This window comes from Salvelinus sp. IW2-2015, linkage group LG5 (genome assembly GCF_002910315.2).
Source record: "Salvelinus sp. IW2-2015 linkage group LG5, ASM291031v2, whole genome shotgun sequence".
Taxonomy (NCBI): Eukaryota; Metazoa; Chordata; class Actinopteri; order Salmoniformes; family Salmonidae; genus Salvelinus; species Salvelinus sp. IW2-2015.
Genome location: NC_036844.1, coordinates 14,120,015 through 14,144,198, shown reverse-complemented (window position 1 = coordinate 14,144,198; position 24,184 = coordinate 14,120,015). Strand labels below are relative to the sequence as shown.

Below are 24,184 nucleotides of genomic sequence, written 5' to 3'. Positions count from 1 at the left end.
TAACATTAAATGGTGCTGTCACTAACCCTCTAGAAGAAAAAGAAACGCACACCTATTTAGGCGAGGTGCTGGCTAGCGGAGTAGAAAACTTGAAAATAAAAATAAAAAAGAGCCGCACACTCTAGGAGCTCAGATGCAAAAATATTTAATTTACCAACGTTTCGACAGGCAAGCTGTCTTCATCAGGGTACAATCACAGACACTGCGGGATGACTCGTTTATATATAGTGTCAAGACACACAGGTGTCTGTAATCATGGCCAAGAGTGGCCTAATATCATAGGTTAATTTCTCATATTAAAATGGCATAGAAAGAGCAACATACAATAAATACAAATGGATAGCATACGATCATAGACTCACTAAAGACCACACAAGCCTACAAACAACCACAATGGCAAAGTCACAACAAACACAACAATCACAAGAATGGCTTCAGATCAAAGTCCACGTTAAGACCGAAGGGAGCAAGGGTCTTTAAATTAAATATCCAAGCAGCCTCTCGTCTTAACAATAAATTATCAAGGTCACCCCCTCTCCTAGGGAGGGTGACATGTTCGATGCCAATATAACGCAAAGATGAAATCGAGTGGCCTGCCTCCAAAAAGTAACCCTGTCATGACAACGCATCATGTGGCAATGCCTGGAAACACAGAATTTTTTGGTATTAAATCGGCGCTCTTGAACATCGGCCCTGAACATCGGCCCTGAACATCTCGCATCCAATAACAACATTAGACAGTAATTGCACTTGATAACATCTAGCTCCTAACAATAATGTTTGAATTGAATGGAACAGCTACTGGAAACCCTTTGGTTAGATTAGAATGCAAGTGGTGCATATTGAGAGAGTGGAGTCTATTGGCTATTTGTATTTAAGTGTATCCGGCCGGTACGTCATCAGTTCATCAGAGTTTAATTTGAGCCATATCTCTCCCACCACTACCAGAGTGGCCTGAGTACATACATTCCATTGATGGAGTAAATCTAAGGTCTCAATCTATAATCTTGTCTAAACCAGTTACGTGGCTAATCCATGCAGATTATGACTCGTGCATGTGGGGTAAGCACATTCAATTAACTGCCTCCTGTTTGTTTCTAAGAACACTTGTATTATCTTGGCTCCTCTGAGCTACATCTGAAATCAGGTCAGATTTAAAGGTCACACATGTTAATCCTGTAAATGTGTAGTTATTGGACTCTTACTTAACCTACCACGTTCTCACTATTTTTCTGCCGTGTCTGTCCTGTTCTCTTTCTGCCCATCTTCTTTTCTCTAAAACTCCATCCTCTCCATCTCCCACTCTATTCCATTCTTTCTCTATCTATCTTTCAGAGCTGCATCGCTGTGCTGTGTTCTGTCTGCTCCAGTGTGGCAGAGAGATCTATGACACAGACCTGGTGATGGCGGACAGGACTTTGACTGACATCTGCTTCGAGGACACCATCATATTGCAAGTGGCTGCTCGAGTTGCTCTCATTTTGTCTCCTTAACTTATATGACACTATTAGTGCAGGTGATGTAGCATTTTGTCTGTGGTTTTAATATTTGCTTAGAAACGTATAGAGAACTTCTGTCCTCTTCAGTTGAATTATGTTTGTGTCATTCTGTATTTCATTATGCCCATGTTTCTTTGTTAATTTTTGTTGCTATATTCATCTGTGTGCGTGTGTTGGTTCCTGTATATGATCCAGTAAGGAGGCGAGCCCGTGCTTTGAGCTCCGTGTGGAGCTGTACAGTACCTGTGTGGTGGAGGACTTCTCTCCGGGCCCAGGGGCACTAGGACCCAGGAGACATAACCGCCTCAGCAGCTCCCTGGGCTGCACCTCTGGGAGGAGGATCAGGGCAGCTCTAGAGTCTGCAGCCTGTGGTACCATATCCAACGTAGAGGGAGGTGATGGAGGAGGAGGGTCTCCACCACCTCTGCTGCCTGCTCTCTGTACAGAGTGAGTGTTGATGTAACAGCTTGCACACGCATGACACACACACAACTGGAATCACATGCAACGGTGATGCACATAATGTCAACTCAAACTGGCCACACAAGTCGTCAAATATGCATACTTACATGCAGTACATTCCGACTAACTGTTGATTGTGTGTGGTTTCTGTTTGCAGGGGGCCAAAGTATCACCTTCTGGCCCACACCACACTGACAATAGCACATGTTCAGGACAGCTTCAGAACACACGACCTGTCCATATCAGCCACAGGTGAGTGGCGACTCTCCTTTGGCTGTTTACTGTCCTTGAATAGCAAGCAACAAACTCATCAACCAATATTGTTCCAGAGGACAGTGCATTCTGGCTGCCTCTCTATGGCAGTGTGTGTTGCCGTCTGGCAGCCCAGCCTCTCTGTATGACCCAGCAGGTTATCAGCGGCAGGATCAAGGTGAGTTAACTCGTAGTCACCGCCCTTAGTATCACACCCACCATCATCATTCACATCATTTGTTTAATCATTCTCAGTTTTAGTTTGATCATTAGAGTCGTAGTTACGGAAAGTATTCAGACACCTTGATTTTTTCCACGTTTTGTTTACGTTACAGCCTTATTCTAAAATGGGTTCAATCATTTTTTRCTCTCATCAATCTACGCAGAATACGCCATAATGACAAAATAAAAATGGTTTTTTAGATTATTTGGGTAAATGCATATAAAAACTGAAATATCACATTTACATAAGTATCCACACTCTATACTCAGTACTTTGTTGAAGCATCTTTGGCAGCGATTACAGCCTTGAGTCTTCTTGGGTATGACGCTGAAAGTTTGGCACATCTGTATTTGGGGAGTTTCTACCATTCTTCTCTGCAGATCCTCTCAAGCTCTGTCAGGTTGGATAGGGAGCATCGCTGCACAGCTATTTTCATGTCTCTCCAGAGATCTTCGATTGGGTTCAAGTCCAAACTCTGGCTGGGCCACTCAAGGACATTCAGAGACTTGTCTCGAAGCCACTTCTGCATTGTCTTGGCTATGTGCTTAGTGTCGTTGTCCTGTTGGAAGGTGAGCCTTCACCCCAGTCTGAGATCATCAAGGATCTCAATGTACTTTGCTCCATTCATCTTTCCCTCGATCCTGACTAGTCTTCCAGTCCCTGCCACTAAAAAACATCGGGATGGGTCTTGGTTTCCTCCAGACGTGACGCTTGGCATTCAGGCCAAAGAGTTCAATCTTGGTTTCATCAGACCAGATACATTTTTGGGTTCTCATGGTCTGAGTCCTTTAGGTGCCTTTTCGCAAACTCCAAGTGGGCTGTCATGTGCCTTTTTACTGAGGATTGGCTTCCGTCTGGCCACTCTACCATAAAGGCCTGATTGCTGGAGTGCTGCAGAGATGGTTGTCCTTCTGGAAGTTTCTCCCATCTCCACAGAGACTAGGAAGAGTCTTGGTGGTTCCAAACTTCTTCCATTTAAGAGTGATGGTGGCCACTGTGTTCTTGGGGACCTTCACTGCTACAGAAATGTTTTGGTACCCTCATCCAGATCTGTGCCTCCACACAATCCTGTCTTGGAGCTCTACGGACAATTCCTTCAACCTCACGGCTTGGTTTTTGCTCCTCTGACATGCACTGTTAACTGTGGGACCTTACATAGACAGGTGTGTGCCTTTCCAAATCATGTCCAATCAATTGAATTTACCACAGGTGGACACCAATCAAGTTGTAGAAACATCTCAAGGATGAGCAATGGAAACAGGATGCACCTGAGCTCAATATTGAGTCTCATAGCAAAGAGTCTGAATACATATGTAAATAAGGTATCTGTTTTTTTATTTTAGAAATTAACAAAAATGTCTAAAAACCTGGCTTTTTTTGTCATTATGGTGTATTGTGTGTAGATTGATGAGGAAAACAATTAATTTAAGACATTTTAGAATAAGGCTGTATCGTAACAAAATGTGGAAAAAGCCAAAGGGTCTGAATACTTTCCGAATGCACTCTAGTTTAGTCAAAAGCATCGTTATAATCATTCCTACCATTCTCATGATCAGATTGAGAAGGAGCCTGAGTGTTGGACTGACATCTACGGTGTCCTCAAAGGGACAAGTCTTACCTGTTACCACAGTCAAGAGTGCATGGTTGCCCAAGAGGAGCCGTTATTCACCATCGCCATCAACAAGGTTTGTTACTCTTGTAAACACACAAGACATGTCAGCATATTCACACTGTCATCCATACACACGGCCAAAATGCAGAGACTGACGCAAATTTGCATAAATACTGAACTATAATCCCATTTAGCACCCACAAAAGGACAATATTGTTTTTATTAGAGGTTTACACCCCATGTAGCAAGCTATAACAGCACAACACCACTCTGCATACAGCCCAGTACATCACTGGGGCTGAGCTTCCTGCCATCCAGGACCTCTATTCCAGGTGGTGTAAGAGGAAGGCCCTAAAAATGGTCAAAGACTCCAGCCACCCAAGTCATAGACTGTTTTCTCTGCTACCGCATGGCAAGCGGTACCGGAGCGCCAAGTCTGAGACTAAAAGGCTCCTTAACGCTTCTACCCCCAAGCCATAAGACTGCTGAACAGTTAATCAAATGGCCACTGGACTATTTGCATTGACCCCCTTATTTTATTCGAACACTTACACAGGCTCGATGTACACTCACTGGACTCTAACCATACACTCACACAAACACACAAAACACACACATGCATATTGACGCCACACACACACACACACATAGTATGTGGACACCTTCAAATTAGTGGATTTGGCTATTTCAGACCGAGCCGTTGCTGACAGGTGTATAAATTCGAGCACACAGCCATGAAATCTCCAWAGACAAACATTGGCAGTAGAATYGCCTTACTGAAGAGCTCAGTGACTTTCAYCWTGGSACCGTCATAGGATGCCACTTTCCAACAAGTCATTTTGTCAGATTTCTGTCCTGCTAGAGCTGCCCTGGTCAACTGTAAGTGCTGTTATTGTGAAGTGGAAACGCCTAGGCGCAACAATGGCTCAGCCACACAAGCTCACAGAACTGGACCGCCGAGTTCTTAAGCGCGTAGCCTGTAAAAATCATCTGCCCCCGGTTACAACACTCATTACCGAGTTCCAAACTGCCTCTAGAAGCAACTTCAGCACAATAGCTGTTCGTCGGGAGCTTCATGAAGTGGGTTTCCATGGGCGAGCAGACGCACAAGCCTAGGATCACCATGCGCAATACCAAGCGTTGGGATGGTGTAAAGCTCACCGCCATTGGACTAGGGAGGAGTGGAAACGCGTTCTCTGGAGTGACGAATCATGCTTTGTCTTCTGGCAGTCCAACAGACGAATCTGGGTTTGGCGGATACCAGAAGAATGCTATCACCCCGACTGCATAGTGCCAACTGTAAAGTTTGTTGGAGAAGGAATAATGGTCTGGGGCTGTTATTCATGGTTTGCCTGAACCATGAATAGGCCCCTTAGTTCCAGTGAAGGGACATTTTAATGCTACAGCATACAATGATATTCTAGATTATTCTGTTCTTCCAACTTTGTGGCAACAGTTTGGGGAAGGCCCTTTCCTGTTTCAGAATGACAATGCAGAAAGCGAGGTCCATACAGAYATGGTTTGTCGAGATCAGTGTAGTAGAACTTGACTGGCCTGGACAGAGCCCTGACTTCAAACCCACCTTTGGGATGAATTAGAACGCCGACTGCGAGGCATGCCTAATCGTCCAACATCACTGCCTGACCTCATTAATGCTCTTGTGGCTGAATGGAATCAAATCACAGCAACAATGTTCCAACATCAAGTGGAAAGCATTCCCAGAAGAGTGGAGGCTGTTATAGCAGCAAAAGGTGGACCAACTCCATATTAATGCCCATGATTTTGGAATGAGATGTTCGAGTGTCCACATACTTTTTTCCATTCACAATCCTTCACAATCTTCACATATACTGCTGCTACTCTCTGTTTTTTATGTATGCGTAGTCACTTTAACCCTACCTACATGTACACATACCTCAATTATCTTGACTAAGCCATACCCCTGCACATTGACTCGGTACCAACACCTGTTATATATAGCATCGTTTCTATTTTTGCTATTTTTGGTTTATTTATCACATTTTTCTTACTTAATTTAAAAAAGCATTATTGGTTAAGGGCTCGTAAGTAAGCATTTCACGGTAAGTTCTACCTGTTGTATTTGGTGCATGTGACATAGAATTTGATTTCTTTGAAGTCTGCTGCAGTTTCATGATCAGTCCACTAGAGAGCACTGTCGAGGTGTAACCCAAAGACACTCCTTGCCTGGAGATTTTTATTTTATATTTTATATCACTTTTATTTAACTAGACATGTCAGTTAAGAACACATTCTTATTTAGAATGACATCCTACCAGTAGGCAAAAGGCCTTCTGCAAGGGAGAGGGGCCTGGGATAAAAAAAAAAATATATATAGGACAAAACACCCATCACGACAAGACAACAACACTACATAGAGACCTAAGACAACACAGCATGGCAGCAACACATGACAACAACATGGTAGCATCACAACATTATGTTTTTTGGGGTGAAGTTTAAGGAGCTCCTTTAGCACCTCGGACTCTGACCGCCTGCAGGGAGAAACCTTTTGGAGCGGGGCAGTGGAAAAAGAGGGAGGTGCATTGGGTATAGGCGCATTAGAAGGGATGGGATTTGAGGAAATGTTGGGTGGGCACTAWGGCATGGCTGAGTCAAATAGGAATACTGACTTAATGAGTTGGTGATTTAAACTCTGCCAGATCACGGTCCAACCAGGGACTGAACCTGTTTTTTTTATTTCTTATTTTCATTATGTTATATGTATTTGTTAACGATACCACCTGAAAATATTTAGAAAAGAAGGTCCAAGCGTCTTCAACAGAGCGGATCAAGCTGATTCCATACCAATTTACAGAGGCCAGATCATGAAGGAAGGCTTGCTAAAGAACTTTGATGAGCAAGTGTCTATAACAAATCAGGACAGGTCATTTCACTGAGCAGCCATTACGAACACAGGCTGTAAAACCGTGATCACTGGTGTTTTCTGTAATGACCTATCAGGATTATTGGTGAGGATAACATCAAGGAGAGTAGCCTTTTCTGGGTGTTTGGAGTCATACCTTGTGGGATTGGTAAGTCCCATTGCTTTAGGACTTGCTCAGGTGGTTAGCATGTCCCAGTTTAGGTCACCTAGCAGGACAAATTCAGACTTAGTGGAAGGGGCCAGGAGAGCGCTTAGGGCATTTAGGGTTCAGGCCGGTGCTGATGGTGGCCGATAACACCCAGCAACAGTCAACAAAGAGTTAGATGAACGTTTGATGTGTAAAACCAGCAAACCAAATTGTTTGGGGACAGACTTGATGGAGACAAACGAGCACTGAAGGTGTTCCTTGGTAAAGATTGCTACTCCACTACCTTTGGAAYATTTGTCTTGCAGAAAAAGGTTATAACTAGAAAGGATAACTTCAGTGTTCAAAACACTCTTTCTTAACCACGTCTCAGTAATGACCAACACGTCTGGATTGGAGCTGTGAACCCACACTTTCAATTGATACATTTTAGGTAATAAGCTTCTTGTGTTAACGTGCAGAAAACCCAGGCTTTTACTAGAGCAGAAATCAGTGAAGCAGATATCAGAGCACAAATCAGAAATGGGGCTAGCAACAATAGAAGGGCCAGGGTGTGCATGCACATTTCCAGATATAATCAGTAGTAATACAATCAGGACACGGCAGAGGACAGGGAGAGCTCTCTCTGATTTCTAACATTTGAATGTGCATCAGATGGCAAAAAGATAATATTGTATAGCAATTTCAACAGGTAACATGAATACAAAGCCGGCGAGAGGTGGTTAGAATGGGATGGGAGGCCAAAAGACCGTCTGCCCCACGGTTGGGTAAACAAGCAAGTTTAAAGTCCGATCTTGCTTTGAGCATTACAGGAACGGAATTCGGTTTGCTTGCTATTTAACCCCTTCACGCTCATTCTCTCACAATGAAACCAACTATTTCATGCAATGTGGGTGCTTATCAGCCTGGCAGCAGCTACAGTACCTGCACATCAGCCATGTGCACATCACAGCAGCTATGTGCACTAGTGGTGCGCGGGTCAGCTGTTTGTTCACCCGCACCTGCCCGTGTTTGCTAATAACCCATCCACAACCGCTTGACTATATGTAATAAAGTGGAAATCTAAGGCCCTTACCCGCTAATATAGAAAATGGGCTGTAGGCTACAGTCAGACACGCTGAAAGATTTCTTTTGACAGAGGGCAGGAGTTTTTGTTGCCTGATTTTYAATATGTTTCTGCTTATAATTTCCGATATTTTGTTATGCAATTTTTTTGTCAACTTGTCTATAATTAGATACATGCAGCTTCTCTTCTGTCATTAGCCTATATGTTGCCCTAGAAGACTAAATAAAAGCTTGCTCACCAGAATGGCATAAATCGATAGAATGAATGCTTCAATCAAATCAAATGTTATTGGTCACACACACATGGTTAGCAGATGTTAATGCGAGTGTAGCGAAATGCTTGTGCTTCTAGTTCCGACCATGCAGTAATATCTAACAATTTCACAACAACTACCTTTTACACACAAGCGTAAAGAAATTAATAAGAATATGTACATATAAATATATGGATGAGCGATGACCGAACGGCATAGGCAAGATGCAGTAGATGGTATAGAGTACAGTATATCCATATGAGATGAGTAATTTAGGGTATGTAAATATTATATAAAGTGGCATTGTTTAAAGTGACTAGTGATACATTTATTACATCCAATTTTTAATTATTAAAGTGGCTAGAGATTTGAGTCAGTATGTTGGCAGCAGCCACTCAATGTTAGTGGTGGCTGTTTAATGGCCTTGAGATAGAAGCTGTTTTTCAGTCTCTCGGTCCCAGCTTTGATGCACCTGTACTGACCTCGCCTTCTGGATGATAGCAGGGTGAARAGGCAGTGGCTCGGGTGGTTGTTGTCCTTGATGATCATTTTGGCCTTCCTGTGACATCGGGTGGTGTAGGTGTCCTGGAGGGCAGGTAGTTTGCCCCCGGTGATGCGTTGTGCAGACCTCACTCCCCTCTGGAGAGCCTTATGGTTGTGGGCGGAGCAGTTGCCGTACCAGGCGGTGATACAGCCCGACAGGAGGCTCTCGATTGTGCATCTGTAAAAGCCATATGTAAAAGCCACATTTCTTCAGCTTCTTGAGGTTGAAGAGGCGCTGTTGCGCCTTCTCCACCACGCTGTCTCTGTGGGTGGAACATTTCAGTTTGTCCGTGATGTGTACGCCGAGGAACTTTCCACCTTCTCCACTACTGTCCTGGGGATAGGGGGTGCTCCCACTGCTGTTTCCTGAAGTCCACGATCATCTCCTTTGTTTTGTTGACGTTGAGTGTGAGGTTGTTTTCCTGACACCACACTCCGAGGGTCCTGACCTCCTCCTTGTATGCCGTCTCGTCGTTGTTGGTAATCATGCCTACCACTCTAGTGTCGTCTGCAAACTTGATGATTGAGTTGGAGGCGTGCATAGCCACGCAGTCATGGGTGAACAGGGAGTACAGGAGAGGGCTGAGAACGCACCCTTGTGGGGCCCCAGTGTTGAGGATCAGTGGGGTGGAGATGTTGTTACCTACCCTCACCACCTGGGGGCGTCCCGTCAGAAAGTCCAGGACCCAGTTGCACAGGGCGGGATCAAGACCCAGGGTCTCAAGCTTAATGACGAGTTTGGAGGGTACTAAGGTGTTAAATGCTGAGCTGTAGTTGACGAACAGCATTCTTACATAGGTATTCCTCTTGTCCAGATGGGTTAGTTGACATCGGTAAAGTTGCAATTGTCGTATCTGCTTTTTTCACGAAGCAAAGACGTTTAGGGAACGGAGATCAAATGCAACAACAACAACAAATGCCTGTGCAAAATGTCCAAATGACATCGGTTTGACCGGTTGTGAGAAAATAGAAAGCTGTGAAAATATTTTTTTACTTTATTTAGTACATATTTACTTAACCAACAATGCAGCTCAAGAAATAGAGTTAAGTAAGCATTTCACGCTAAGGTCCTGTTGTATTTGATGCATGTGACAAATACTATTTGATTTGAACATGCTTCTGTTAAGATTTCAGTATGGCTTGTGTGTGTTTCTCTCCTTCTCAGGAGACCCGCATCCATGTGTCCGAGAGAGGGCCTCTCCACCATGCCCAGAGTATATCCATCAGCACACACACCCGAGGTGACGAAGCTGTCACACACACTCTGGTCACACACACACCCCAGGACACACAGCGCTGGATGGAGGCCTTCTGGCAGCACTTCTATGACATGAGTGAGTCATACTTATTCAATTTAGTTACATTTGATTGGATTTGATTAAGTTTGATTAAATTCTATTTGGTTATTTATTTTATTAAATTTAAATACTTATCGATTTGCTGTATACCAGTGGACACAATCCCTGGTCCTGCATACTCACAGGCTGTGCATGTTTTTGTTTTGACCCATTACACGCTACTAGCCCACCCTTCTTAAATCCGACAGGGACAGATAGAAGTGACATTACCAGTTATATGATGATCATTACTGTTAAATTGTAATGTTAGGTTTTATCATTCTTGTCTTCATAAGATGGTCATTATATTATATATACATACACAGTTGAAGTCGGAAGTTTACTAATCATTTACTAGTCATTAAAACTAGTTTTTAAAGTTTACTAGTCATTAAAACTAGTTTTTCAACCACTCAAATTTCTTGTTAACTAGTTTTTGCAAGCTGGTTAGGACATTTACTTTGTGCATGACACAATACATTTTTCCAACAATTTTTTACAGACAGATTATTTCACTTATAATTCACTGTTTCACAATTCCAGTGGGTCAGAAGTTTACATACACTAAGTTGACTGTGCCTTTAAACAACTTGAAAAATTCCCGAAAATGATGTCAAGCTACTGATAGGCTAATTGACATAATTTTAGTCAATTGGAGGTGTACCTGTGGATGTATTTCAAGGCATACTTTCAAACTCAGTGCCTATTTGCTTGACATCATGGGGAAATCAAAAGAAATCAGCCAATAACTCAGAAAAAATATTGTAGACCTCCACAAGTCTGGTTCATCCTTGGGAGGAATTTTCAAACGCCTGAAGGTACCACGTTCATCTGTACAAACAATAGTATGCAAGTAAAAAACACCATGGGACCATGCAGCCGTCACACCGCTCAGGAAGGAGACGCGTTCTGTCTCCTAGAGATGAGAGATGAGAGACTTTGGTGTGAAAAGTGCAAATCAATCACAGAACAACGGCAAAGGACCTTGTGAAGATGCTGGAGGAAACAGGTACAAAAGTATCTATATCCACAGTAAAACGAGTCCTATATCGACATAACCTCAAAGGCCGCTCAGCAAGGAAGAAGCCACCAAAACCGCCATCAAAAAGCCAGACTACAGTTTGCAACTGCACATGAGGACAAAGATCGTACTTTTTGGAGAAATGTCCTCTGGTCTGATGAAACAAAAATAGAACTGTTTGGCCATAATTACCATCTTTATGTTTGCAGGGAAAAAGGGGAGGCTTGCAAGCCAAAGAACACCATCCCAACCATGAAGCACGGGGGTGGCAGCATCATGTTGTGTGGGTGCTTTGTTGCAGTGGGGACTGGTGCACTTCACAAAATAGATGGCATCATGAGGAGGAAAATTATGTGTGTATAATGAAGCAACATCTCAAGACATCAGTCAGGATGTTAAAGCTTGATCGCAAATGGGTTTTCCAAATGGACAATGACCCCAAGCATACTTCCAAAGTTGTGGCAAAATGGCTTCAGGACAACAAAGTCAAGGTATTGTCATGTGGAAGGGAATTTGCAACACAAACAAACATGGAGAGTGAACGTGACACAGAACACGGAGACACAGAGCTCGTACCTGAAAGAGGGGCTACTTCGGTCGCATGGACGTGGTTTGGATATGAAAAGTCTGACGCGGACCAGAAAATCGTRCTCTGCAAAATATGCCGCAGGCCGGTCCCGACCAACAGGCTCAAACACCAATAACCTCTTTTACCACCTACGCAATAATCATGTGAAACAGTACGGAGAGAGTCTACGGATGATACCCAAAACAGTACAGTCGAGTGCTCAAAACAAACTCAGACGTTGCAAGAGGCTTATTTATTTATTTTAGGCCTATATTTATTTTGTTTGCAACTATAGTTGAAGTGTTTTCTATTTACCTTTTTAGATTTTATACATTATTTTATATTTTGTTATTTGCACAGAGGTTCAAAATAAAAGGAGAAATAATCTAAGTTTAATTCAAAATGTAAACTATTTATTAATTGAAAATACAGAAAATGTGCTGTATCGTGATATGTATCGTTATCGGGATATGAAATGACCTAAATCTCCCGATATGAGATTTTGGCCATATTGCCCAGCCCTGTGCGGCAGGTAGCCTAGTGATTAGAGCGTTGGACTAGTAACTGAAAGGTTACAAGATCAAATCCCCAAGCTGACAAGGTAAGAATCTGTCATTCTGCCCCTGAACAAGGCAGTTAACCCATTGTTCCTAGGCCGTCATTGAAAATAAGAATTTGTTCTTAACTGACTTTCCTAGTTAAATAAAGGTAAAATAAACATGCTGCTTATAGCGAGTGCCTAACACTGGCTGCGCATTCTGTAAGATTGATTGCTAATTCAAGCTATTTAAAAGTAAATATTACAGCCTACATTTCTATGCCAGAGAGGAACTGTTCAATATTTTGTTTATCAATAGATGATTGTGATCTATCTCCTGCCTTGGTATAGGCTGTGAAATTAAATAGGCTATGATGTTGTGCTTCTATCACACAGCAACACCATGCTGTAGCCTTGTATTGTTGTCAAATATTTAAAATAGTCTACCGGTCTATTTAATTTTGAGCATGCTTGAATAAGGGATGGATGAATGGTAATATTTGACCACAGTTGGTGGTTGAAGATATCCCTCTAGTGGTGTGGGGGCTGTGCTTTGGCAAAGTGGGTGGGGTTATATCCTTCCTGTTTGGCCCTGTCCGGGGGTTTCTTCTGATGGGGCCACAGTGTCTCCTGACCCCTCCTGTCTCAGCCTCCAGTATTTATGCTGCAGTAGTTTAGTAGTTCGGGGGGCTAGGGTCAGTTGGTTATACCTGGAGTACTTCTCCTATCTTATCCAGTGTCCTGTGTGAATTTAAGTATGCTCTCTCTAATTCTCTCGTTCTCTCTTTCTTTCTCTCTCGGAGAACCTGAGCCCTAGGACCATACGTCACGGCAAACCGGGCATGATGACTCCTTGCTGTCCCCAGTCCGCCTGGCCTGCTCTATTCATTTCAGCTGTTCTGCCTGCGGTTATGGAACCCCTACCTGTCCCAGTACCTGCTGTTTCAACTCTTAATGATCGGCTATGAAAGCCAACTGATATTATTCTGATTATTATTTGACCATGCTTTGTCATTTATGAACATTTTGAAAATCTTGGCTCTCTCTAATTCTCTCTTCTTTCTCTCTCTCGGAGGACCTGAGCCCTAGGACATACGTCAGGACTACCGGCATGATGAATCCTTGCTGTCCCAGTCCACCCTGGCCTTGCTGCTATTCCAGTTTCAACTGTTCTGCTGCGGTTATGGAACGCCACCTGTTCCCAGACCTGCTATTTCAACTCTTAATGAAAATTATGAAAAGCCACTGAAAATGATTTATGATTATTATTTGACCATGCTTGTCACTTATGAATATTTTGAACATCTTGCATAGTTCTGTTATAATCTCACACCGCACAGCCAGAAGAGGACTGGCCACCCTCATAGCCTGGTTCCTTCTAGGTTTCTTCTTAGGTTTTGGCCTTTCTAAGGGAGTTTTTCCAGCCCACCGTGCTTCTACACCTGCATTGCTTGCTGTTTGGGGTTTTAGGCTGGGTTTCTGTACAGCACTTCGAGTTATTAGCTGATGTACGAAGGGCTATATAAAATAAACTTGATTTGATTTGATATTTGTTGTCGGCCTCGGCTATAGTAGTGGAAATACTGTAACTCAAGTCATGTCATGTTCTACACGCCCAGTTATGCGATCTCTTACAAACAGCGAATGTATCTTTTTTTAACATGCTTAGAGAGGCCTGACTTCTGGAATACAGTGGCAATGCATGCACAAGGCCATGCCGATGCATATAAATTAGAAAAACCTGTCTGGAGAATGTGGCTTGATTTGGCATTATACTGAAATTAAATAATCTTGCCATACTACTCACTCTTTTCTTCCTTCTTGGACAAAGGGATGGATTGTGTGGGGTAAAGAACAAGTAAAGATCATGTAAATTAACTATATTTAAATTGAAGTGGGTTAGAGTTACTTTTCACCAAGAAGCTGAACATAATTCTAGTAACATTTCAATAAATCTATTTTACAAAGACATGTCGACTTTTCACTCTACAGGTCAGTGGAAACAGTGTTGTAATGGCCTGATGAAGATCGAGGTACCCTCTCCTAGGAAATCCCATTTGGTCACAGCGAAGCAGGGGTCGCTTTACCACGAAATAGGTAACTATTCAATAACACACACCACCATCACATAGGTCTATACACTCACCTACACTTACACAGTTTGAATGATTCTAATATTAGTTTGCAGACCTGCTAGAATTCTCTCTAAATTATTAGACAAATTGGATGCTTTCGCAACTGTAGGGAAATAAGATTGCTCTCAAAGGATTATATTGTTGTCATCAATATTGTAAGTAGTCCTTCTACAACAGCGCAGTAGTGCGACCTCTTAGTAAATAGATATTTTGTGAATCATCTAAACTAACTTTCCCCACACGCTCTAAAGAAGTGAAAATACCGTCGATCACCATTACCACACATTTCGGGCTTTAAGATAAAGCGTGGGATAAAATAATCATTAAAAAAGGTGAAAGATGGAAGATGGACTGAACGAAACCTGCTCCGATAGACTGGGATGAAAAACCTGTTTTGAGAGCAAATGACAATACATGTATTTTTTATTACTTGAACCATAACGACAGCATACAATAGAAGCACAATGGTGGCATTATCGCCAACACCTGTTATGTATACCACAATGACTCAGATGGATCAAGGCACTATTCAGGAATTTGAGAGCGAGACAGAAATAGAGATTGACGGAGAGAGAGAAGAAAAAAATAGGAGAAAAAGGAGAGGAACCAGATGTGAAAGATGATGGGTAGAGAAGAATCCAGGAAAGAGGAGTTATTTCAAGGAAATGATTGAGGGAAAATGGATCAGAATTTCTTTATTCCTTCCGCATGCCTGAGTCGAACCAGAAGAAAGTGATAATAAGTTCGGGGCTATTTTACACCTTCTCTCCTTTCTTTCACAATAATCCATCTATCATATTGTTCTTTTTTTATACAACTCTACTATACATCACACACTCCCACTCTACTCATCATCCCCTTCTTCCTCCTTCCTCTCCTCCTTTTCCTCAGTCACTCCATCTTCCCCAGGAGAGTGTGGTAATCCAGGATAACTCTGTCTGCTGAAGTGTGGGCCTGCTCTCCTCTTACTGTAACCACAGGTAGAGTACCACCAACAGTAACAGCCCCACACACACACACACACACACACACACACACACACACACACACACACACACACACACACACACACACACACACACACACACACACACACACACACACACACACACACACACACACACACACACACACACACACACACACACACACACACACACACACACACACACACACACACAAAGGAAACCGGCACTTCAACTTCACAACATGAGTCACAGTGGAAGTGTAAATGATGTCCCCGGAACAATACACCATTTTCACCTGCTAAACCACAAAGGACTAATGGGTTGATTATAGTTGGGACTTGTGCCAGGGGAACCTGCCAAAGCCAGGCCTCATTAGGACACTCCATTGATACTCCCAAATCATATTGATATGATCATCAATGTTTCTTCAACTGTCTGATCTGTCAGCCTAGCAGATTGACACTAATCTCTAGAATATTACTACCGCTTTGTGAGACAGCTACTGCACTGGGCAGGTTCATAGTTCAGTTTGAGTTCTACTGTAGGCTTGTGTTCTTCCCTGCTAGTCCTGGAGAGCTTTTATTTCAGCCCAGCGGTAATACCCCTGATTCAGCTAATCAAAGTATTGGTGATCAGTTGATCAGCTGAATCAGTTGGTGTAGAACAMTGGCCCGTAAACTGGCGCACACTTTTGACCCGCATTGAACCAGGTCAGGTCAGTAGCAGCTGTGGTTTCCTACAGTCATCTGACAGGAACCATAACAAATAGCTCTACGGTAAACAAACCCGAGACACACTGTCCCTGGGAGACTATGTACAACATCAAACGTCAACTGTTCTGGTTGGCAGAGTGTTTGACTGACTCAGTCATGGTAAACACTAATTAAGCCAGGGCATAATCCAAGTCAATGTGCCAAACGCTCCAAATATCTCACTGATGGGTAGCTGATGGATGTTTATAGAGAAAAGCTAGGGTTGGGTCAAAATGGTTACCAAGTCTTAATTACGTCATAGTCATAGCGTCTGTTGCGTTGGCGTGTTATACAGGAGTTGATGTAGTGCATACGAGACCATTGTTGTACCCGACAATGGATGGCTGTGTGTAGGCTGTGCGTTCTTTATATTGCATCATGGATTTCAACAGTGTCATATGGTACCTTATTGTTGTGATGGATTCAAATGAACATATACAAATATTGGAGTCAATACACTTCTTAATTCCTTAATCCTGATCGAATCACATTAACTATAGTTCTGAGCTTTGTTTTACTTGTCTGTCATCTGATTATTTATGTACTACCTTGTCCCTCACATTACCCCTGAGATGTGCCGTCTACCCTGCCTATCTGGCAGGTTGCTTGGCATGTTGGCTGTTTCTCAACATCAGTAATCACTGTAACTGGGGGAGTCAAAAGAATGCTGCTGATCTGAAATCTTAGACAGGTACTCCACTGTGTGTGTTAGCAGTTGTGTTGCGCAACGTTCCCATGAAGCCGTTTGGCGAGGTATGTGTTGGGCAGAGTGGGGAGTTGGGTGAGTGCATGCTTGTGGGCGTATGGAGTGTTTTTGGAGTTGGGGCATTTTTGAGATTGCTGTGATATTCTCAGCTGGATTTAGAGCTCTCAACATGAAGAAATACWAAATCATTTTGTAGAATTGAAACACCACCACTTTCACTTTCATATACAGTGCCTTCAGAAATTATTCCCACCKCTTGACTTTTTCCACATTTTGTTGTGTTACAGCCTGAATTTAAAATTGATCAAATGTAGATGTTTTTGTCACTAGCCTACACACAAAACCCCATAATGTCAAAGTGGAATTATGTTTTTAGAATTTGTTTTACAAATGAATTAAAACTGAAAAGCTGAAATGCCTTCAGTCAATAAGTATTTAACCCCATTGTTATGGCAAGCCTAAATAAGTTCAGGAGTAAAAATGTGCTTGCCAACTCAAATAATAAGTTGCATGGACTCGCTCTGTGTTCAATAATAGTCTTTAACATAATTTTTTAATGACTACCTCATCTCAAGGTCCCTCAGGCGAGCACTGAATTTCAGAAACAGATTCAACCACAAAGACAAGGGAGGTTTTCCAATGTCTCGCAAAGGGCACCTATTGGTAGATGGGTAAAACATTTAAAAAGCATACATTAAATATCCTTTTGAGTATGGTGAAGTTATTAATTACACTTTGGATAGGGTATCAATACACACAGTCACTACAAAGATACAGGCATCCTTCCTAACTCAGTTGCCGGAGAGGAAGGAAACCGCTCAGGGATTTCACAATGAAGCCAATGGTGACTTTAAAACAGTTAGAGTTTAGTGGCTGTGATTGGAGAAAACTTACGATGGATCAACAACATTGCAGGTACTCCACAATACTAACCTAATTGACAGAGTGAAAAGAACGAAGCCTGTACAGAATAATAATATTCCAAACATGCATCCTGCTTGCAACAAGGAACTAAAGTAATACTGCAAAAATGTGGCAAAGCAATTATTTTTTGGTCCTGAATATAAAGTGTTAGGTTTGGGGCAAATCCAATAAAACACATTACTGGGTACCGCTCTCCAAATTTTCAAACATAGTGGTGGCTGCATCGTGTTATGGGTATGTGTAACCGATGTGAAATGGCTAGCTAGTTAGCGGTGGTGCGCGCTAATAGCATTTCAATCGGTGATGTCACTCGCTTTGAGACCTTGAAGTAGTGGTTCCCCTTGCTCTGCAAGGGCCGCGGCTTTTGTGGAGCGATGGGTAACGATGCTTCGTGGGTGACTGTTGTTGATGTGTGCAGAGGGTCCCTGGTTCACGCCCGGGTCGAGGGGACGGACTAAAAGTAAACTGTTATATATGCTTATAATCGTTGAGGACTGGGGAGTTTTTCAAGATAAAAAAGAAACGGAATAGAGCTAAGCACAGGCAAAATCCTAGAGGAAAACAGAGTTGTCTGCTTMCCACCAGACACTGGGAGATGAATTCACTTTTCAGCAGGACAATAACTTAAAACACAATGCTAAATCTACACTAGAGTTGCTTACCAAGACGACATTGAATGTTCCTGAGTGGCCGAGTTACAGTTTTGACTTAAATCTACTTGAACATCTCTGGAAAGACATAAAAATGGTTTTCTAGCAATGATCAACAACCAATTTGACAGAGCTTGAAGAATTCTGAAAAGAATAATGGGCAAATGTTGCACAATCCACTTGTGGAAAGCTCTTAGAGACTTACCCAGAAAGACTCACAGCTGCAATCGCTGCCAAAGGTGCTTCTACAAAGTATTGACTCAGGGGTGTGAATACTTATGGAAATTAGATATTTCTGTATTTAATTTTTATTACATTTGGGTGAGAAAAAATCGATTTGATACATTTTGAATTCAGGCTGTAACACAACAAAATGTGGAACACGTCAAGCGGTAGGAATAGTTTCTGTATGTTTAAAAAAAWAAAAAAWAAWATCATAATATTTGAACTATGTATTTGAGCTTGTGTCCTCAAAAGGGAAGTACACCTCAGCAATGTATAACTATTTTTACCAGAAAGGGGAGAAATGTATCAAATCCAAAACTTTCTAGAACTATGCAGCTTTACTAGTCTACTAAATTTAAATTTTGAAGTAACGTTCAAGAGTTTAACATCAGACAGAGATGTTTAGCCTTCTGTTTGTGTTATTCTTTCTTACATGTAATTGAATATTGGCGTGCAGCCACCCTCAGAGCTGCACCTGCTATTGTGATAAAGCATGAATCTGTACTCTCCACAGGGCTGGCGTTATGGGTGGGACTTGGGGGTACTGGCCCGCCCTACCATACCTCCTGCCTGTCCAAATAAAATATTTTAATATTGATAATTTATTTGTCCGAGATGCGCACCGACAGAAAGACGCATCAATCTCTGATAAAGCATCTGAGCGAACAAAACAGCGCCCATGTYTCTGATTCTGTCTGGGCCCAAAAAGTATGGCAATGTGCACACATAGGCGGACCCGTGAATATAAATTGTCCCCCCTATCGATGTCAAATGCCCGTGCAACTGATTTGTTCTGGCACCAGCCCTGACTCTCTGTGAAGACCCTTCACAGGTCCCCTTTGGCACGTGCAGCTAGATGAATCAGTTGGCCAGCCAATAGTTCTTCTCGATGGTATAACCGTACTGTTACACATTAAATGGAGTAGAATAACAGGATTTTGATCATTTGTTGGTATAACGGATGTCTTTCTCGTTGTCTCTCTCTTTCTCTCTCTCTCTCTCTATCTCTATATATTAATTCCTGTGGTACCGGTATAGTTGAAGGACCCTCCATGAATGCCAGGTTGTCCCTGTCAAGGGGACCAACATCAGGCAACTGCATCATCCAGGACAGTATCCACCTCTTACCAAACTACAGCACCCCCCCAACCCCCAATTGTACTCCTGCTCTTGGGAGTGACGTGCAGTGACACTCCTCTCCCATGACACAGTGTCTCTGTACTCTACCTATCCCTGTCCTATAATAGCACGAAACAGCCACAAGAGCTAGCCACTGCTCTCCAGGAACACATACAGGAATGCCACAAATTGAGGGCTGCAATCACATACTTTTGCTAATTGTAGCATTCCACACTCTTGAGTTATTCTGGTAATGCAGCCTTGACCTTTTCTAGTCCAGACTCAATGTTTTATAGGYTACTTGGCTCTTCTCTTTACTTGTCCAAAGTCCAAACCCAATCGGCTCTTAAATGCAGTTAATTGATTTTAAAGGGTAAAAATATGTTGGTATGATTTTGGTACTTAGTCTTACTTTCATTCTTTAGCCTTCTCTCTTCCTATTTAAATGAGACCGTTTTGTTTCGGACACAAAAATTCAGGACAAGATAATCAATATGATTGCAATGCGGAGAATGTAACTCAAACTTGAGGATGACAATAAAAACCTAAAATCCTTTATTTGTATGTCTTTCGGTCATGATTGTTGTCATGAACTGTCATCTCCTTCAGTGGCGTGTCAACTCTGTCATTGATGGCTACCCAAATTGTTGTCAATATTCACTGTTCTGCAGTTCATGCATAAACTAATTAAGGACCATTGCAGTCAAAACATGATTTTCATGTGCTTTATATATACAGTACCAGTCAAAAGTTTGGACAAGAGTGTGCAAAGCTGTCATCAAGGCAAAGGGTGACGACTTTGAAGAATCTCAAATATAAAATATATTTAGAAGTGTTTAACACTTTTTTGGTTACTACATGATTCCGTATGTGTTATTTCATGGTTTTGATATCTTCACTATTATTCTACAATGTAGAAAATAATCAAAATACAGAAAAACCCTGGAATGAGTAGGTGTGTCCAAACTTGACTGGTACTGTAATTCATAACTATGAGGTTGAAATAATACTGTGGAATTGTGAAAATGATAATGCCCTTTTAGTGTAAGAGCTGTCTGAAAAGACCGCCTGAAATTTCAACCTGTGGTGGGATGGAGTTTTGGCCTGCCTGGTGACGTTAATAGGCTAATAAGAAAGAGTTCCAAACCTCTCTGCCAATAACAGCAAATATTCAGTTTTCTCCTACTCACTCAGAACACTCCCAGACAGTCTTGCCGGAGAAAAGCAATTTTTTTTAAAATTGTTGACAATTTTAATTGAAAATAATCACTAATGTACTTCATTGTTACCTGGAAATTATTTGATACTGAGGATAAAAAGGCTGCATTGGATCTTTAAAGTATTTACTGTGCTAGACCTAGGGATACTCTTTGCTATATACAGTGCAATCGGAAAGTATTCAGACCCCTTCACTTTTTCCGTACAGCTCCGAGACAGGATTGTGTCGAGGCACAGATCTGGGGGATGGTACCAAAAAATGTCTGCAGCATTGAAGGTCCCGAAGAACACATTGCCCTGTATCATTCTTAATTGTTAGAAGTTTGGAGCCACCAAGAGACTTCCTACTGCTGGCCGTCCGGCCAAATTGAGCAATCGGGGGAAAAGGGTCTTGGTCAGGGAGGTGACCAAGAACCCGATGGTCACTCTGACAGAGCCTTCCAGGTGGGAGAGCCTTCCAGAAGGACAACCATCTCTGCAGTGCTCCACCAATCAGGCCTTTATAGTAGTGTGGCCAGATAGAAGCCACTCCTCAGTAAAAGGCACAAGACAGCCTGCTTGGAGTTTGCCAAAAGGCACCTAAAGGACTCTGAACATGAGAAACAAGATTGAACTCTTTGGCCTGAATGCCAAGTGTCACGTCTGGAGGAAACCAGGCACCACTCATCACCTGGCCAATACCATCACTACGGTGAAACATGGTAATGGCAGCATTATGTTGTGGGCATGTTTTTCAGGATCGAGGGAAAGATGAACGGAGCAAAGTACACAGATCCTTGATGAAAACCTGCTCAGGACCTGACTGGCACTAAGATTCACCTTCCAACAGGACAATGACCCTAAGCACACAGCCAAGACAATGCAAGAGTGGCTTTGGGACAAGTCTCCGAATGTCCTTGAGTGGTCCGGCCAGAGCCCGGACTTGAACCCAATCGAACATCTCTGGKGAGACGCTCCCCATCCAACCTGACAGAGCTTGAGAGGATCTGCAGAGAAGAATGGGAGAAACTCCCCAAATACAGGTGTGCCAAGCTTGTAATGTCATACCCAAGAAGAATTAAGGCTGTAATTGCTGCCAAAGGTGCTTCAACAAAGTACTGAGTAAAYGGTCTGAATATATGAAAACATTTCTAAAAACCTGTTTTTGCTTTGTCATTATGGGGTATTGTGTGTAGATATATCCCGTGTGGCTCAGTTGGTAGAGCATGGCGCTTGCAACGCCAGGGTTGTGGGTTCATTACCCACGGGGGGACCAGGATGAATATGTATGAACTTTCCAATTTGTAAGTCGCTCTGGATAAGAGCGTCTGCTAAATGACTTAAATGTAAATGTTAAATGTAAATATATTATTTATTTATTTGTGTCCATTTTAGAAGAAGGCTGTAACATAACAAAATGTGGAACAATTGAAGGGGTCTGGGTACTTTCCGAAAGCACTGTACCTGTTGTTAGTGGTATCATAGTGGTTACGAAATTTGCGCTGGAGCATTATATAGTCATTTGTTTTTTAAAGAGAGAGAAATTTGGAGATTTGCTTTACATATTTGAACATTGTGTTCGAATTAAACAAGCAAGGCCTTTAAACACTTGTTGGACAATACATCGAAATCCCTTTTATCGAGTCTTACAGAGTTGACATAATTCCAGTTAAGTTCATTTTAATGTAAAGCTTTTTTTTTATTAACTTGTTGCTCCTTTACATGTGGTAGCTGATACTTTGGTCAATAAAAATATCAATAAATAAAATGCAAATATTTCACATTTTGTTTATATTATMGGGAAATGTGGTTTTTGTCCCGGCTTTCAAGAATGTCTATAATCTAACATTGCGTGTATGTCAGTTGCTCGGGAGTGTGTTCATATGGTTGGCATAAGTGTTCTAGGAGGCAGGTTAACCAGTTATTCCTGCTAAAACTGTAAAGTCCTGGGGGGGGCTGTGGGATTATTTAAAATAGTCTTTGCATAGTTAAGGTTTCAGATGTTTTCTTAAGCTGGGCAGGGACTCTACTGTCCTAGCTTCAGGGGGAAGCTGGTTCCACCATTGGGGTGCTAGGGCAGCGAAGAGCTTGGACTGGGCTGAGCAGGAGCTGCCCTCCCATAGGGGTGGAAACCAGAGGTGGCAGAACAGAGTGCTCGGGTTGGGGTGTAGTGTGTGAGTATAGCCAGAAGGTAGGGAGGGGCAGTTCCTCTTGCTGCTCCGTAGGCAAGTACCATGGTCTTGCAGTGGATGCGAGCTTCGACTGGAAGCCAGTGGAGTGGGCGGAGGAGCTGGGTGACATGGGCTGGAATTTTCACAATGTTTGATATCTGAAACTGGTGTACCTTAATATGACAGCATGATTAATATGGATAGACATGGGATTGACTATAAACCGCTCTGTCTTCTTGCAGTCAGAGGACTGTGTGTAGATCTGTGATGCTGTTTGGTGGTATTGCTCAGTAAAACTTACTGGCAATGATGATGTTATGTGCCTAGACCTTCCTTCCAGTAATAAGGCTACACACTTGTTTGTGTGTGCATGCACAACTACACATGTACAGTTGAAGTCGGAAGTTTACATACACTTAGGTTGGAGTCATTAAAACTCGTTTTTCAACCACTCCACAAATTTCTTGTTAACTAGTTTTTGCAAGCTGGTTAGGACATTTACTTTGTGCATGACACAAGTAATTATTCCAACGATTGTTTACAGACAGATTATTTCACTTATAATACACTGTATCACAATTCCATTGGGTCAGAAGTTTACATACACTAAGTTGACTGTGCCTTTAAACAGCTTGGAAAATTCCAGAAAATGATGTCATGGCTTTAGAAGCTTCTGATAGGCTAATTGACATAATTTGAGTCAATTTGAGGTGTACCTGTGGATGCATTTCAAGGCCTACCTTCAAGCTCAGTGCCTCTTTGCTTGACATCATGGGAAAATCAAAAGAAATCAGCCAAGACCTCAGAAAAAATATTGTAGACCTCCACAAGTCTGATTCATCCTTGGGAGCAATTTCCAAACGCCTGAAGGTACGACGTTCATCTGTACAAACAATAGTACGCAAGTATAAAC

At 42.3% G+C, this 24,184-nt stretch overlaps 1 protein-coding gene and 1 long non-coding RNA gene across 4 annotated transcripts in view; one reads left to right on the top strand and one right to left on the bottom strand.

Annotated features, from left to right (window-relative positions):
- LOC111963943 (rhotekin) overlaps positions 1-24,184 on the top strand; it is a 55,701-nt gene that overhangs the window by 13,494 nt on the left and 18,023 nt on the right. Inside the window, exons 5-13 of one of the 3 annotated variants that reach the window (XM_023987544.2) lie at positions 1,336-1,453; positions 1,695-1,946; positions 2,119-2,213; positions 2,291-2,391; positions 3,993-4,121; positions 10,126-10,294; positions 14,417-14,521; positions 15,451-15,539; positions 19,823-20,461. In XM_023987544.2, coding sequence (XP_023843312.1) covers positions 1,336-1,453; positions 1,695-1,946; positions 2,119-2,213; positions 2,291-2,391; positions 3,993-4,121; positions 10,126-10,294; positions 14,417-14,521; positions 15,451-15,491 — 1,010 coding nt within the window. In that variant the 3' untranslated portion in view covers positions 15,492-15,539; positions 19,823-20,461. Of the gene's footprint in view, positions 1-1,335; positions 1,454-1,694; positions 1,947-2,118; positions 2,214-2,290; positions 2,392-3,992; positions 4,122-10,125; positions 10,295-13,227; positions 13,353-14,416; positions 14,522-15,450; positions 15,540-19,822; positions 20,462-24,184 lie in introns of those variants that run through there. The other 2 variants (XM_070443564.1, XM_070443565.1) reach the window with 2 other exon arrangements.
- Positions 130-3,699, bottom strand: LOC139027747 (uncharacterized). Its single transcript, XR_011479869.1, has 2 exons — positions 3,592-3,699; positions 130-505 (listed from the first exon to the last, which is right to left on the bottom strand). It is a non-coding gene; the product is annotated as an uncharacterized lncRNA (long non-coding RNA).